This window comes from Protopterus annectens, chromosome 12.part0, assembly GCF_019279795.1.
Source record: "Protopterus annectens isolate FY-2018-M chromosome 12.part0, PAN1.0, whole genome shotgun sequence".
NCBI lineage: Eukaryota > Metazoa > Chordata > Ceratodontiformes > Protopteridae > Protopterus > Protopterus annectens.
In genome coordinates this window covers 1,126,429,167-1,126,446,260 of record NC_056746.1, presented here as the reverse complement: position 1 = coordinate 1,126,446,260, position 17,094 = coordinate 1,126,429,167, and the positions used below count along the sequence as shown (strand labels likewise).

Genomic DNA, 17,094 nt, shown 5'->3' with positions numbered 1-17,094 from the left:
AGCCTGGTCTACAAGGCCATGGAATGTATCATCATGGAACTTATAAACAAAGACATTGGTAATCTTCAAACTCTGGACCCCACACAGTTCGGGTTTGTAAAAGGCAGATCATGTCTCCTAAACCTGATGGACTTCTTTGAAGCAGTCACCAAAGCCATAGACAAGGGTAAGGTGGTTCACACAGCCTATCTAGATCTTGCCAAGGCTTTCAACACCATCCTCCACTCTGGAATTATAGATAAACTCACTAAACTAGGTATACATCCCTATGTCACAAGATGGGTTGCCAACTGGCTCATTGACAGAACCCACACTGTGAAAGTAGCAGACTCCAAATCCGACTTCAGACCAGTGACAAGTGGAGTACCACAGGGTTCAGTCTTGGGTCCTCTCCTGTTTGGTATCTACTTCTCTTAAGTACAGGCTAACACAGAAGGTCTTTGGTTAATGAAGTTTGCAGATGACTGCAAACTAGGGGCTATAATCAAAACTCCTAACGATGTGGACATCCTACAAAAGGGCCTCACTGAGACAGATGCCTGGTGTCAAAGCCATGGCCTCAAGCTCAATTCCAAAAAGTGCACTGTCATCCCCTTTGGTAAAAACTCTGTACCCATGAACTACAACATAGGCGTTAGTATACTTAACACCGAAAGTGTGATAAGAGACCTTGGGACACAGGTGGACAGTAGTCTCTCCTTTGATAATCACATCACCACAGAAGTTAGGAAATCCTTCTACGTGGCACACCTCATCACAAACGGTTTCTCATCCAGAAAAAAAGAGGTGATTGTTCCCCTCTACTCATCACTCATTAGACCCATTATAGAGTACAATGCCCCTTTTGGTATGTACCTCACAAGACATCTACAACAACTAGAAAGGCCATAGAAATACCTCACAAATAGGATTACTGACCTCAAACAGATGCCCTATGCAGACTGTCTCAAAAAACTCCAGTTTTACACCGTCGCATATCACCTACTCAGAGGTGATCTCTGCCTACATACAAAACTATGTCAAACCCAGAGCTGATGGACATGCTCCACTTAAAGAAATCCCAATCCCCCTGAGCTACATGCTCTAGGGACCTAAACCTTGTCACCACAATAAACATAACATGCTGGAGGGATAGATTCCTGTCCCAGAGACTTCCCATACTTTGGAATAAACTTCCTATCTATATCAAACAAAGCTCCTCATTAGCACTCTTCAAGAAAAATCTTGATGATTGGATGGGAAATAGGAAATTCACCCCAGGGATCACCTCTGTGGCACTGCTTGACAGTGGCACAGAAAAATAATTTTTTTGGGTGGCAAAAGCCAGGGTACCTTTTTGGCAGGGCTTGTATAGGCCCCAGGGCTGATAGCCTAGTACCTACCTATGGACCTATGAACCTATGAACCTATAAAGTTTATATCAGAGTGAAATATGCTAATTGTTGTTATTTAACTATTTTTCTAGTTTTTCTTTGCTTGACACAATTATTTTACTTTTATCTTTCATAGGGAAAGTTATTTGGATTGAGATAAATAGAAATACAACAATTGATATTTTATTGTCTATTCAGGAAGAATATTATGTATACAGGATTCTATTAATACAAATTCCTTTATTATTTATCTTTAAATAATTCTAATATGGATTTAACTTTGATATCCTTAAATACTAATGGTTTAAACAACCCATATAAGAGAGCCAACCTACTAAGGTATCTTAGACTAAACAAGGCTCAAGTAGTTTTTCTCCAAGAGACACACTTTAAAATAAATGACACATTTATGTGGGACCCTAAGGAATACACAATACTTGCTCAATTGTCTTATAAAAATAAGACCAGAGTAGTAAGAATTCTATGGGAAAAGACTATTTAAATCCCCAAATCATTTACAAACATGTAGATAATGATGGACTCATGGCCTTAGTTATACTTAAGTTTAATAATAGAAATTGGACCCTGGTTAATTTATACTGGCTCCCAGGTATGGGGTTGGATTAGCTAAGAAACACTTAGCCTTTATTACAACTACTTCTAAAGGTAATATTATACTTGGAGGTGATTTCATTTCTATCACAGATGTTACAGAAACTACCAATAGGAAATCTTCTAGACAATTGTCCTCAGCCAAACAGTTAAAAAATGGACAGAAATGTTTAAATTAAAAGATACCTTTAATGCTTTGGGACCAAATTCTTTACTATTCTAACACCAGGACTATAGACATGGTACCCAAACTAGAAGAGATAAAATTTATATCTCACAAGATCTTTATTCTAAAATCTTGATTTTTTTTTCAATACAACCTTGTCCCTTTTCAGATCATAATTCCCTGCTGTTAACAATACACTTGGAATTCAATCAATTAGTTATTAATTCGAGGATTCCTTCATATATCACAAAAATTAAAGACTTTAAATCTTGGATAACTTCTGAACTTCAGCTTTTCTTAGAGATTAATTATAAACCTGAAGCAAACACAATTACGGTTTGGGATTCTCTTAAGGCCTTTCTATATGGTAAAACCATTAGCTGGTACAAAAATAAAATTAAAGAATGGGACTCAGGGTTACAGCAACTCCAAAATCAAATATTATCTCTTAAATCTAATAAAAACTTAATTGATACAAATAATAATAAGAAAATAGAAGAAGCAAATAAGACATACAATGAAATATTATCCCATAAAACTAATTTAGCTATGGAAAAATGGAAATTAAATTCTTATGCTACCTCTCCTAAGCATCTTCATAACCTATCTATGAAAGTTAAGATACAATCAAAAATTAATAACATTAATAGTATCATTCATGAAGAGTAAAGGAAAAAAGTCTCGGACATAGGGGATATTCTGGAGGCTTTTAATTATCATTATTCAGAGCATCATAAAGATAAAATAAGTACAAATTAATGTGAGAAGTTAGAGAATATAGTTCCTAACATAAGAATTCCTGAGGAACTTAAGTTAGATCTACAAAAAACTATTTCTCAAAAGGAAATTATAGATGGGATTTAAGGAAATAAGTCTAATAAAGCACCTGGAATAGATGGCTTAATTATCGAAATTTATAGATAGTTCCCTTCTTCTGTAATCTCTCTCCTACATAAAACCTTTCTTGAACTTCAAACATTAGCAAATATTCCTCCTTCTTGGAGATATTCTCTAATTTCCCCTATATTAAAAGAGAATAAGGACCCTAATCATTGCAACATATATAGACCAATTTCTTTGTTAATGATTATAAACTATGTCAATTATGGTCAATAGATTGAAAATACCCATATCTAAAATAATTAATGAAAACCAAACTGGTTTCATACATAACAAGCATACACAGAATAATATTAAAAGAGTATTAACTCTGATAGATTACCTCAATAGAGGAATCCCTGAAGCATTGATAATAGGTCTAGATATTCAAAAGGCCTTTGACACCTTAAATTGGGGTTATTTATTTAAAGTTTTACAGTTACTTGATTCCCCCTTTTTATAACAATGATAAAGAAAATCTATGAAAATAATCTAGCATATGTCAAATTAGATCCCTTTACTTACAAAGCAATTCATATCACTAGAGGCACTAGACAAGGATGTCTCATGTCCCCTATCCTATTTGCTTTGGCCATAGAAATACTTGCCATTTTAATACATAATAACCCAAAGATAAGATGTATAAATATATATGACCAATATATTTCTAAAATAATGATGTTTGCTGATGATGTCTTACTTACCTTACCCAACTCTAAGGAAGTGTTAGGTGAAGTGGATATAGTAACAACAAATTTCCAAAAAGTCTCTGGGTTCTTCTTCAACATATCTAAATCAAAATGTTTATTAGTAAATAAAAAAAGAACATACAGCTTCCAGTTAATCATATTATTAGAAACCAAGTTTCAACTCTCGACTATTTAGGAATGGTCCTAGGTAAGAATATAGAGGAAACCTTACAGCTTAACTATGCTAAAGCCATAGACTTAATCAAGACATTAGTAAGCAAATGGAATAATTTGTTTATAATATTTGATGATAGGTTACAATTGATAAAAATGGTTTTGTTACCTAAAATGTTATATATAGCGCAAGCCCTTATACTTCCACCAGGAAAGAAAATCCTTAAAGAAATCACTTCAACCCTAATGAAATTCCTATGGTACCCCAAAGAAATAAAAGTGGCATATTCTCATCTTATCAGAAAATGGGAACAAGGGGGTTAAAATTCCCAGAGACTGAAACTTATATAAATGCATCTATAATTAAAATAGTTATGAATTGGATAAATCCTAGCTACTCTTCCAATTGGAAACAGTTACACTCCATTATACTAATGAATGAAAATTATTTATCAAAGAATGCTTTGGTAACTGACAAAGATAACAAGATATGGCACTATTTAAGTTTAAATTTACAGTATAGTACAACAAAATTAACTAAACTAACACTAATAACAATATTTTTGATGTATTTAGAAATTTCAATAACACAAATTTAAATATAAAACTGTGTATTTTTAATACCATTTACTATTACTAGGGATTTCCCTGATAAAACACATAGAAAGATGTTTGGTTTATGGGAAAATAATAACCTATTTTGTTGGTTGCAATGTAATAAAACCAACAAGCTTTGAACACACAAAGTATATTGTCAACCTATGGCCTACCCCCTAATGATTGGTTGGTTCTTCAGAGTGTCACAGCATACACTAAGGATCTGTATAGAATAATACATAACTCATCCTTCAAAACCATACCAAAACTTATAAACTAGATTTTTGGAATTCTATATAATATCAATGGTAAGAATGAATTATCATATCTATATAACACTTTAATTGTCTATAAGACAGCTTCTAAAGATTCTTACTGGCAATACCTAACTAAAGGCTTTCAAGTATCATTATCAATGGAAGATAAAACAAACATTTTATGTTCAGCTAAACTAACTTCTTACTCACAATTCTGGAGGATTTTTCACTGGAAATTTCTACACAGATCCTTTCTGACACCTGCAAAACTCTCAGAAATGAACCCTTCAAACAGCAAGTTATGTTGGAGATATCATCTGTCCACTAATGCTGACTGGTCACCTATTTTTATGACTGTACTAATATTAAATCATTTGCCGCGGTGGTGCAGTGGTAGCAATGTTGCCTCACAACAAGAGGTTCTCCCGTTCGATTCTCGGCTGGAGTGCGGGGAGTGCCTTCTGTGTGGAGTCTACACGTCCTCCCCGTGGTTGGGTGGTGTTCGAAAGACATGCGTAAATGGGTGTGGGTGTGCCTTCGTTGAAGGTTGGACGTTGAGCTGGCACCTTGGCTTTTGTGAAAATCTACTGCCAATCATTAGCGGACCGGAGTTATGCTGTGGCGATCCCTAACTGGGAAAAGCCGAAAGACAAACAACAACATTGGAATGAGGTTAACAAATTTCTTCAAGCTATCTATACTGATATATTTGTTTTGACAAAGTCTTTAATTTTATTGAAGGTTGTTAATAGTAATAATATGAAGAAAGATGACCTGTATTTGTTGTGGACAATGTTAGCAATAGCCAGAAAATGTATAACTAGAAGATGGAACTCTAATGTAGCACTCAGAATGGAGGAATTCCTATCATCACTGAAGAAATGCATACTAATGGAGAAAAGAACTAAAGAGTTAAGAACTTTTCCTAAGCCATTGGTTAACAGTCCATGGAGGAAAATTTTGAATTTGATTGATACCCTCCTGATGAATTCTTCCTAACTATCATAGTTTATATATTAACTTATTATTTAACTACAGATGTTTTTATCTGAATCCTTTTTTCATGATGAATGTAAATACTATAAATAGTTATTGAATGTTATGAATGTATTAAATTATTGTGTTATTTCATCAAAATAAAAATCATTTCAGTAAAAAAAAGGCATTCAATACATAGCATAAAAGCACAGTAAAAAGTATGTTATTGATCAGCATATTCTTACCTCTTACAATGAGGGTGGTTCCAGGCCCTGCTTTATATACAACTTCTGATGTAGCATTGAATTTATAACAGTAATATATCCCAGAATCTTGGGTAGAAATATTGGAAATTTTAATAGAAAAATCCAGATCCTGGTTTTTCCCTGCCCAGGACACTCTTCCATCTGGCTTCTCACTTCTTGGTGGAATTTCAGAGAAGAAGTAGTTTTTCTTATTACCTTTCTTAAAGTACCACCGTACAGGGCCAACTGGAATACCAGTGGATAATGAACACTTTAAGAAAATTGTTTCACCTACTGAAGCACTCAGATACAGAGTCTGGAATATTTGCAAATCATTTTTACACATACCTGTAAATGAGAAATACAATGAAGATTTGTTGCTGTTCTTGAACAGACACTACATACAGATGCCTACAGATGGCAAGAACAGTTACATTTCTGCTTTCTGGAAATGGTCCTCTACCAAAATGTTGTCAAATGTTTATACAAATCAAAATCTCAAGAGGAGATGCTTTAACTTTATAATACAGTATAGTTGTATGATTAACTCATTATCCCTAGGTACAGAAACATGCTTAAGTTTTATTACTGGTGTTCTACTCATTAAGATAGTCTGAGCTTTTCAAAGGTCCAGGTTCAGGACTTATAGAGCTTCCAAAACAAAACATCAATAGTTTCTTTTATAATGCTTCCATTCTTTCATGATCACCCAATCTCCTATAACTTGAATAGTTTTTCCACTGTCCTGCATTAATAATGAATTGAAATAAATAATGTTATTATCTACTTTCCCATTCCCTCACTGAATGGTGGCTGGTATCTTCAGACTGAGGTGAAGTGGGATAAGCTGCAGGAAGCAAATGAGTGGGTAATAGAATACACATTTATTACAGCCTGTCAGCAGCCATTACCTGTGATCAAACAGCAGATAGGGTCATTCACTTTCATCTACTAACTACTTCAGTATACACCTGCTCATTATAGCCACTTTACTGATTTTATACACCTTAGATGTCAAGCTGCAGCCTACAAGGCCAACCTTAGATAAATTGGAACCCTAAACAAATGACTAAATGGGCCCTCCATTACCCACTAGTCTTGCCTGGATTTCCCAGTGCCCTCTCCTGTTTCCTCCTCATCTTGAGCCTGCGCTATCCACATATATTACTTCCTTTTCACTTTTCACACTTTGTCTTACTTTTTATCTCCTCTCATGCTGTTAACAAATCTTAACTGGCTAAGACTCTACTGCAAATAAGCCTGGAGGAAGTAACTGAAATAAGCTGGAGTCTTGGGCTTAGCCATAAAGTTCTAGACCATCTGAGTTGCATCTTAGAGAGTTTTTATAAACTTTTCATTTAATGATTATGTCCATAAGAAAAAATTATAAGTAAGGAAATATATTCAATCTTAATTACTTTTTTTCAAAAACATATTGCCTGTACAGCAGTCTTAAACTCTTTTGTTCCTTGATAACAAAAGGAACTTTTTCAGAATACAAGTAACATCATTTCCTTCCCTTAAAATGCCTCCCATGAAATTTTAATTTTTTAAAGGAAGGAAGCGATGTAACTTGTATTCCGATGAACATTTATTTGACATGGTATTAGTAGATATCTTAAGAACTTCTAGTGTTCTATTTTCTTCAAGGAAAAATAAGTTGCATCTAAAGCTTAATGTTCAAAGCTAAGAAAATAGTAGTTCCCCACTAAAGTGAGAAGATAAATACAAGGATGCATAAATCCTGTCGGGATATAACTCCTGCTTCTCTACTCCTCTATAAAGACATAGTCATCCTCTGTGTGCTATTCTGGTGTTAGATCAGGATTAAATTTAAAATAACAAATGGCTAGAGGACTATATATTATACAGGTAGGGGTTTAGAAAGAGAAACCAAAACACAGCAATAAGATCAATACAGAAAAAAGAGTACATGTTGATTCCACACAGAAAGAACGAACAGCCAAAAACACAATGGGATGACCAAGCTCTGTTATATAGCAAAACTACTTGATGTGTCACTCTGCCTATAATCAGTTGCTATCACAAACATCCTGCTCACACCACCACAAATAGCCACTTGAGTATAACATTGATGTTCGACTGTGATACAAAGTGAAAAAATTAAGTACATTACATCTCTAAAGCCAGAATAAAACTGCTTGTTTTGAACATATGACAAAAGTGCCGATGACTTTCATCCACAAAACACCCCTGTACCCAGCAATTAAAGCCAGCTTTATTAATTGCATACACCTCAGATTTCAGAATGGAATAAAATAAAAACAACAGCAGTTGGCCAAAGAATTAATTTTAATACACACACACACACACACACACACACACACACACACACACACACACACACACACACACACACACACACACACACACACACACACATTAGATATGACCATCAATTAAAGCTACTTATATGACTGTTCACCTCGGATCCTTGTTTACATAAACAACTGCCATAAAGTAATCTATCTTGTCAGCTCACTGCTGTCAAAATGCAGTGTGCATCTTAATAAATCCATAAATCCCCATAAATATCAACCTCTTACTTCATGAATCAAGAAGAAAGCTAAAATAATTGTGGACAACGGACCAAACTGAAGGACATATATAGCCTTTAAACAGTCTTTATATACTTTAGAGACTTGCTAGCATAACAAGCTTTTTATTAGCATGTTTTTTTGAAAGATGTTTAATTTGAAACTCAAACATATGCCATTGCTTTTTGATGACTGCAGTGTTCATTGATTTGCTAGAAAACCCACAACCTTTAAGAGAAGTAGAAAAAAATATGAATTAAAAGAGACATGCTGCAAAATCAGGGACAGTTGAGAGCATCTGAACCCCCCAAAACACACACACATGCACACATACATACAAACACACTTTTAAATAAAGTATTTACCCATCCTACATTCTGGCACTAGCAGGTAAACTTTCTGCAAAAATTACTATACTTAAAAATAACTAACAAAATAAATAAATAACAAAAAATGGGATCTCATGCTTGTTCCTCTGCACTACCACAGTTATGTGACATCATTTTACTATCAGTCATCTGAAACAGCCTGTACCAAAATATATGGCTCTTAGCTGCTTTGTGCAGCAACTGGGAGAAACCCTCATTGAGTGATGTTTCCAATATCCTCAACGAGAGTATGGAAGAGCTCCATGGATTGGTGGAGTAAATTTGTTGCCAGGCCGTTTTGAAAGCAGTCCAGCATTCTGACATTTAATAGTGTTTTTCTTTCTTCTTTTTCTTTATAATTGGGTGGACTGGAGCCCAATAGCCAGCCTCAACTATGAGATGCCCCTTCTCTCAGTCCACTGTATGAAATAACACTTTTATGAGCGTTAATCAATCACATTTTCTTTTAACAGATTTTGTATAGAATGTGTTGAAGGTTGTGGAGAAAGTAAAGGTGATAGGGGAAAACACTGAGGCATGCCTTGTTGTTTTAACAAAGAACAATTTAACCCCTCTCTCTCTCTCTCTCTCTCTCTATATATATATATATATATATATATATATATAACTATATATATATATATATATATATATATATATATATATATATACACACACACACACACATACACACACACACACACACACACACACACACACACACACACACACACACACACACACACACACACACACACACACACACACATACATGTATCATTTATACACACACTCTATATAAATAGATCTAATCCAGCTATAATTGCTTTGGTTTACACTATAGCGGTAGTGGAGAAAGATCCTATCCATTTCTAGGTTCTGATTGTTGTGGAACCTTGAAGAGTGTATTTACTCTATTGGACAGTGTATTTGCTTAAATATTTTCATCTTTTCTGTTTTGATATAACACCTGCATTTGTACATTTGTACTCATTTTACAGCCATGTTTAATGTCACATTGTGTAAATAAAGGGTTCTTGAACCACATTTTTGGATATAGTGACTAACCTTTTCAAAGCACTGATAGTGGATTTAGCAATATCTGAGAATGGACAGCTGCCTGCAGTTGCACAGTGAGCTGCACTGCATACAACAGGTCTGCATGTTGTGTCAAGCAGCCCATAGCTGTCCCTCTGTAGCAAAGTTAGCTTGCAGTTGCTCTATGCTGCCCGTAGCAATTAGCGGTTGTTCTGCATAATGCAGATTCACCAGTCAGGACAACTAGTTATTCTCTAAACAGTTACATTGAATAACAATCCATATCATTTAACTGAATTTAGTACTAGTAGTATTTCAAGTAAATTGTCCAAATCCCTGGGCTAATATGGAAGGACAACCTGCCTGGCCTTCTTCTGCTAGCCTTATAGCACTTGGTATCCTTATGCAGTGTATCAAGTGCTGATGTTCACAGATAATGACCTTTTACTAAGTACAAAACAGCCCATTTGTGAGAGATACAAGTGTTGAACATTCATGGAGGCTTCACTCTCACAAAAGGACACAGACTGTAAGCAACACACACACTTCCAAAAAACTTTCCACCAACCTACAATAAAATGTGTTATGCTGAGAATGTAAATAAGCCCTTGCTAAAGCCTCCTAGATCCATAAAAACTAGGCCTCAGAGAAAAATCTAACAACACATCCCCTTCTGTCACACTTCCAACAAAGAGCTATCAGGATATAAATCATCTCAGATCCAGTATGTCAGACCTCAATTTAAATAAAAATGTTTTAGCGATTGGTGACTGTATAGTCAGACATATTGAGTCTCTACTCACGAGGCTGCACAAAAACAGTGTGACAGTCAGTTGTCTTTCAGGTGCAAGGATGTCATATAACATAAGGGCCTTTAAGGCCTTTTCACTTCCCAAATATGACTATGACATGGTGTTAGTCCATGTGGGAGTGAATCACTTGTTATGCAAAACCATGAGTGTTATGCAGACAGACAAACTGAACTCTCCATGCAGGTCACAAATACAGACAAGACTCTTGTCCTGAGTGGAATATTTCCTTCTCCAAGAATGATGCATAGGTAAAAAGAAAAGATAATTGGCTTCAATAATTGGCTAAGTAGTTGGTGTCATTCCAGGAGGATGCAGTATGTGCCAGCATATGGCAAGATGCTTGATAGTCCTGCTTGCTTTGTCAATGATGGTCTATACCTCTCTTTCTAAGGCCTTTGAATAGTGGCTAAAGCCTTTGCTGTCCTGATAGTGCTGTTTTTAAGCAGAGTCCAGCAGATGGGCCTCCTAAAATAACTAACATATGAATGCCAAAGCAGGATCGCATTAAAGTGGCACTGCTCAGTGTCAGAGGTCTCTGCAACAAAATGTCTGACCTTGAGGCTTTCCTGCATTTGAATGCATCCTTGTCTTTGTAAATACTGAACCTTAGTTTAAATGTTCAGAAAGTGCTCCCTTCATAACTGGGTTTTACACTTATCATGCTTTCAGGCCTGATGGTGACTGTGGTGGCATCTTCATATATGTTAGGCACTGTATCACCTTTAGACAGAGGGACCCACAAACAGAGCTCATTCAGCTCCAAATAAGGCTAAACAAAACCAGCAATCAGTTTATAGCCTGTTGCAGGACACCATCTATGTCTGGTACAGGAAAACCTGTATGTCTGCTGATAACAATGGAAGGTCCCCAGAAGTAATCAGTGAACTCCCTGTAAATAAAAACTGCAATATTTTGGGAGACTTAAACTACCCAACAATAAATTGGAGCACCTAACCACAAATGAAGGATACACCCAAAATTAGCTAGATTTCAAATATAAAAAAGAAACTTCCTGGAGCAAGTTGTTAACTCTTCTTTGTGAGTGTTTCACCTGTTATCTCCTTCATTAGTTAAGTCAGATCATAAACTAATGACCTTCAACATTAGAACATCTAAACCTGAAGATACTAGTATCTCTGAAGTCAAGGATTTCAGATGTATAAATCTCATCAAACTCTATGAGGAAGTTTCTAGATTCAGTTATTCCAACATAACAGGAAGCTACAAAAATAAGTTCTATGACCAGATAGATAAATGTAAGGAGCTGACAATACAGACTAGCCCCCAGATCCTGTATGCCTTACATGGCATGCAGGATCAGTACAGGAGCTCTAGCAGGCAATACGTCTGCCGTGCGATCCAGGAACAGCCTGCAGGGGTGTGCATGAGCGCTCTTGCACTAGTCCTGCATGGACTAAGCCCCTGTATGCAAATCACCCCATTTGCAGGAGAAATCCATGCAAATGAGGTGATTTTGCGATCCAGGAAGCTTGCAACCAGACGTGCAGGACTAGTGCAATCAGCAGAAATATTTCTGCAAAATCCAAAACGGAGCCGTGACAGCTCCAAATAAAGGCTGCATATCAGTCAGGAAGTATGCCAATGGTCAAGTATAAGGCCACAGACATTGCAAACAGCATAAAACATTTAAAAATCAACTTTTTTTTTTTTTAGCCAATCTCGGCTATTTAAGTGTAGGGCAGCGGCACGCAAACGGGATTGGGGAAAATAACAAAATAAACCTAAAATAAGCATTCTAACTAAAATCACTATTCTGCCATGCATGTCAAAGGTAGGAAGAAGACAACATGGCCAGTGACTAGTGGTTGCTAATGGGGGAGGCTCAGTGTGAGACATGTAACTATGCATTAGCAGGCAATCCTATGCAAATGAGGGGAATGATAGTGAATCCCAGTTTTCCCCAGCATGCTAGTCAGGTCCCAACAGTGTAAGAGTAGGAATAGCTTGGTGCAAGCCTAGGAGTTAGCTGACATCATGGGGGAGTGTCAGGCATACTGTAAGCAAATTGGAGCCCTGTGGCTCAGGTTTGCTCCTAACTTAGCACAGCTAAGCTAGGGTGTGTGTCTGAATCTGCCTAGCACTCTTTACATTGTCTAAGCAAGTGTGCGTGCCGCACACCAGGTTTTAAAGGAAGAAAAAAAAAGTTAAACCAGAAAATGGCAGCATTGTGCACATTTGAGCATTCATTTGCGCAGTGTGCCCCCGGGCTTAAACAGAAAGGCAATGGGAAGGGAACACAGCAGTAGGAAGATAATCAAGGAGAACTAGCATAGCTGGCAGGTGAAATGTATCAGAATCAGCCAATTACACGGGCAGCAGTCTAGCCCAGCCCAGAACACTACTATAAACTATGCAAACACCTTCCCCACTGTTTTTTTTCCCATACTCTACACCACTGGTGTATACAAGCAGGGAACTTTTAACAAACAAACCTACAAAATGAGAGGGGCTGCAACAGGCAACATAGAACAACATGTGCAAGAGGCTGAGGGTGGTGAGGATGTGAATGCTGTTGATCAACCCACAGTGAGACAGAGAAGAGTGTACAACCCAGGGTAACCTACCAGGGGCTACATGAGCTGGAGATAGTGCAGCACTATAGGGTGGACAGGGACCTCCTACAGCAAATTGTTGAGCTTTGCCGGCCACGCCTGACAGACTAAACTGACCGAGGGGAACCTATCCCAGTGGATACCAAGGTATGTGTAGGCCTAGGAATACTAGCCACAGGTACCTCCCAAAGCTCAACTGGGGATATCATGGGGATCTCACAGGCATCAGCATCCAGAGTATTACACCAGTTCCTGGATGCCATGTCAGCACATGACAGTGAGCATGTATATTTCCTCAACACCCGTGAGGTGTTGGCCAGCAATATGCGTCTCTTCCACCAAATAGCAGAATACTCTGAGGTAGTGAGTGCTATAGACTGCATGCACATATGCATCAAAGCACCACCCGGTGATCCAGGTAGGGCCTACATCAACCGAGGGGCATCCCCTCCATCAACTGCCAGGTCATCTGCAATGCCCAGGGCATTATAATGAATGTGTGTGCTGGCTGCCCTGGAAGCTATCATGATTCCCACATTTGGCATCTAACTCAGCTGTACCAGAGATTTACCAATGGGGACATCCCCTACGGTCACCTAGTAGGGGATGCTGGTTACACACTGGAGCCATGGCTGATGACACCCATCAGAAATGCACACACAGCTGAACAAGAATGCCATAATGAGGCACATGCACAGGCCAGACTTATAACAGAGCATGTGTTTGGGATGCTCAAGTCATGGTTCTGGTGTCTGGACACATCTGGTGGAGCCTTGCAGTACTCACCAGCTACATGTACCCAAACTTTTATGGTATGTGCCATGCTACACAATATGATCCTGCGGAAACAGCTGCAGCAGGAACAGCATGGGGCAGGGCCACACAGCCCCCACACCAATGTCAAGGCCTGTACAGGCACAGAGTGACTCGGAGGAGGAACAACTTGAGCCTGCCCCAGTAGGCAGATGGAGGTGTGTCCAGTATGCTGAGGCCGTGGCAAAGAAACAATGCATAGCACATACACTGACACAGTAGGGACCTAGGGAATGACACCTCTCTCTGACTCGCACATACAATAAAAAGGAGCCAAACATGACACTACCTGTGCTCAATTATGTATTGGGAGTGTACTATGTGCATCTGACATAGGCAGCCCCCCAGCACCATCCTCAATCCTGGCACACCCACAAGGTAAGTCAGTCAACCTACTAATTGACAGGTGGAGTATAATGTCTTTACCTTTATCTACGGTATGGATGTGAGCATGCAAGGGAATTTGGTGGCTGAATGTTATGGCAGCAGATAGTAGACACCCACAGTGGCATCATGACATCTGTAATACATACTAGAGTCACCATAGTAGCCAGTACTACACAGGGTGACAAAACCCACTGCAGGAAATGTGCTGGGTGGCATGTGTGTCCATATGACTCACACATGTTGGTCAGGGAGGTTCACATACCAAACAACAGTCTCAGCCAGCAGGACAGGTGTAGACAAACCTAAACAGAGCTTGTGCTATGGCCTCGGAATGATGCCTATGGGTAACCTCCTCCTCCCCTGGCCTACACAGACAGACTACAGCAGGTCAGGCAGTGGGATGTTAGTTATGAAGGGTAGGAAGTCAGACACTAATATGTAGGGCAACCAAAGCTAAGACCTGTAGTACACTGATATGCCTCTAGTCAGTATAATAGGTTAGAATACAGAATGAAATGGAGTACCTGACATACCAGTACAGTCATAGCAAATATGTGCATGTGCCAGGTGTGTAACCCCATCCTATGTAGATATGTAGAGACAATAAGGTGTGCCCCCCCAATCCTGTGTAGGTATGTAGAAACAGTCAGGTGTGCCCACCCCATCCTGTGTAGAAATGTAGTAACAGTCAGGTGTGCCCCCTCACTCTCATGTAGACCTGTAGAAACAATCAGGTGTGTTCCCCACCTCCTCTTGTGTAGAAATGTAGTAACAATCAGGTGTGCCCCCCTCCAGCCCTATGTAGAAATGTAGTAACAGTCAGGTGCGCCCTCCCCACTCCCATGTAGACCTGTAGAAATAGTCAGGTGTGTTCCCCACCCCCTGGTGTGTAGAAATGTAGTAACAGTCAGGTGTGCCCCCCAATCCTGTGTAGAAATGTAAAAACAGTCAGGTGTGGCCCCCCACAACTCTATGCAGAAATGTAGTAACAGTCAGGTGTGCCCTTCCACTCCCATGTAGACATGTAAAACAGTCAGGAGTGCCCGCCCCAATCCTGTGTAGAAATGTAGTAACAGTCAGGTGTGCCCCCCAATCCTGTGTAGAAATGTAGTAACAGTCAGGTGCGCCCCCCCCCACTCCTATGTAGACATGTAGAAACAGTCAGGTGTGCTCCCCACCCCCTCTTGTGTTGAAATGTAGTAACAGTCAGGTGTGCCCCCCAATCCTGTGTAGAAATGTAAAAACAGTCAGGTGTGGCCTCCCCACAACCCTATGTAGAAATGTAGTAACAGTCAGGTGTGCCCCCCCTCCCATGTGGACATGTAAAACAGTCAGGAGTGTCCCCCCAATCCTGTGTAAAAATGTAGTAACAGTCAGGTGTGCCCCCCATTCTTGTGTAGAAATTTACAAACAGTCAGGTGTGTCCCCCCACAATCCTATGTAGAAATGTAATAACAGTCAGGTGTGCCCTCCCACGCCTATGTAGACATGTGAAAATAGACAGGTCTGCCCCTTCTCTCAATCCAGTGTAGAAGTGTAGTGACACTCAGGTCTGCCCCCCCAATCCCGTGTAGGCATGTAGTAACATGTATGAGTAGGTATAATACGAGTGGAGCACAGATGGCCAGAGGTGGCCAAAGTAGCAGGATAGGGTGTAGCATTTGCACAATATGTAAGTCTGAGTGTGTTATGATGGTGTGTGTTTCATAATATCTGAGAGTGGTCTGTATGTATGTATGTTGAGGTAAGACCTGGTGGCCTTTGCCCACTACTGCTGATAACAGAGACAAGCCCTCATGACTGCAGTGCCAAAGACAATCCCCACCAGTATAACACATGCAAGCAGTAAGCCATTGTAAATGTATGGTGGTAATATGTGTCACCATCTGAAAGACTGACATGGCATGGCTGTTGGGATAGATATACAAGCAGTACACAGGGGAAAGTACCCCAGACATACAGTATATATTGTGTCACTGTGAAATGGTGACACCCTTGGATATGTACATATAGGTATGCCTCACAGTAACAGGACCTGTAGTAGGGGATACCGGTGATGTCTACCTGAACACCTGCAGATCACAAAGGAGGTAGGACTGATGTATTGGGAATCAGCTGATGTACCTGCACATGGCAGCATAACTGTAATTTCCCATGCATATCTGTGTGTCAGATGCAAGTAGTGTTCATAGCACACTTGCACCCAGCCACACAAACACCACCCACAGGCACCTCTCTGGCAATATCCCTTCTCTGGGGAATGGGTACAGTACAACCCCACCTGTATGTGGCAATAGCAGAAGACTGCAGCATGCAATGCAGGTGACCCATGCAGGTGTGTCCATAGCTGTAGGAAGCACCCTGCCAGAATCCACACCACCTGATTAAGACTGATAGAAGGTTTTGGCATGAACAACTATCACATCTACCCTGTCACCCCAGGGGAATATACTGTATGGTGGTCTGGGACTGTAGGACTGCCAAAATGAAATGGCTTGCTACATCTGGCCTGCATCAACACCTAATGCCCCACAGGCACCTGCCAAAGGCCCATGTCTCACACGTACTGCCAATG

The 17,094-nt window shown here is 39.2% G+C and overlaps 1 protein-coding gene across 1 annotated transcript in view; it reads right to left on the bottom strand.

The window, feature by feature from the left end:
* The window catches only part of LOC122817377 (signal-regulatory protein beta-1-like), a 281,645-nt gene that overhangs the window by 142,547 nt on the left and 122,004 nt on the right, over positions 1–17,094 (bottom strand). Inside the window, exon 2 of the mRNA XM_044090570.1 lies at positions 5,971–6,318. Coding sequence (XP_043946505.1) covers positions 5,971–6,318 — 348 coding nt within the window. The remainder of the gene's footprint in view (positions 1–5,970; positions 6,319–17,094) is intronic.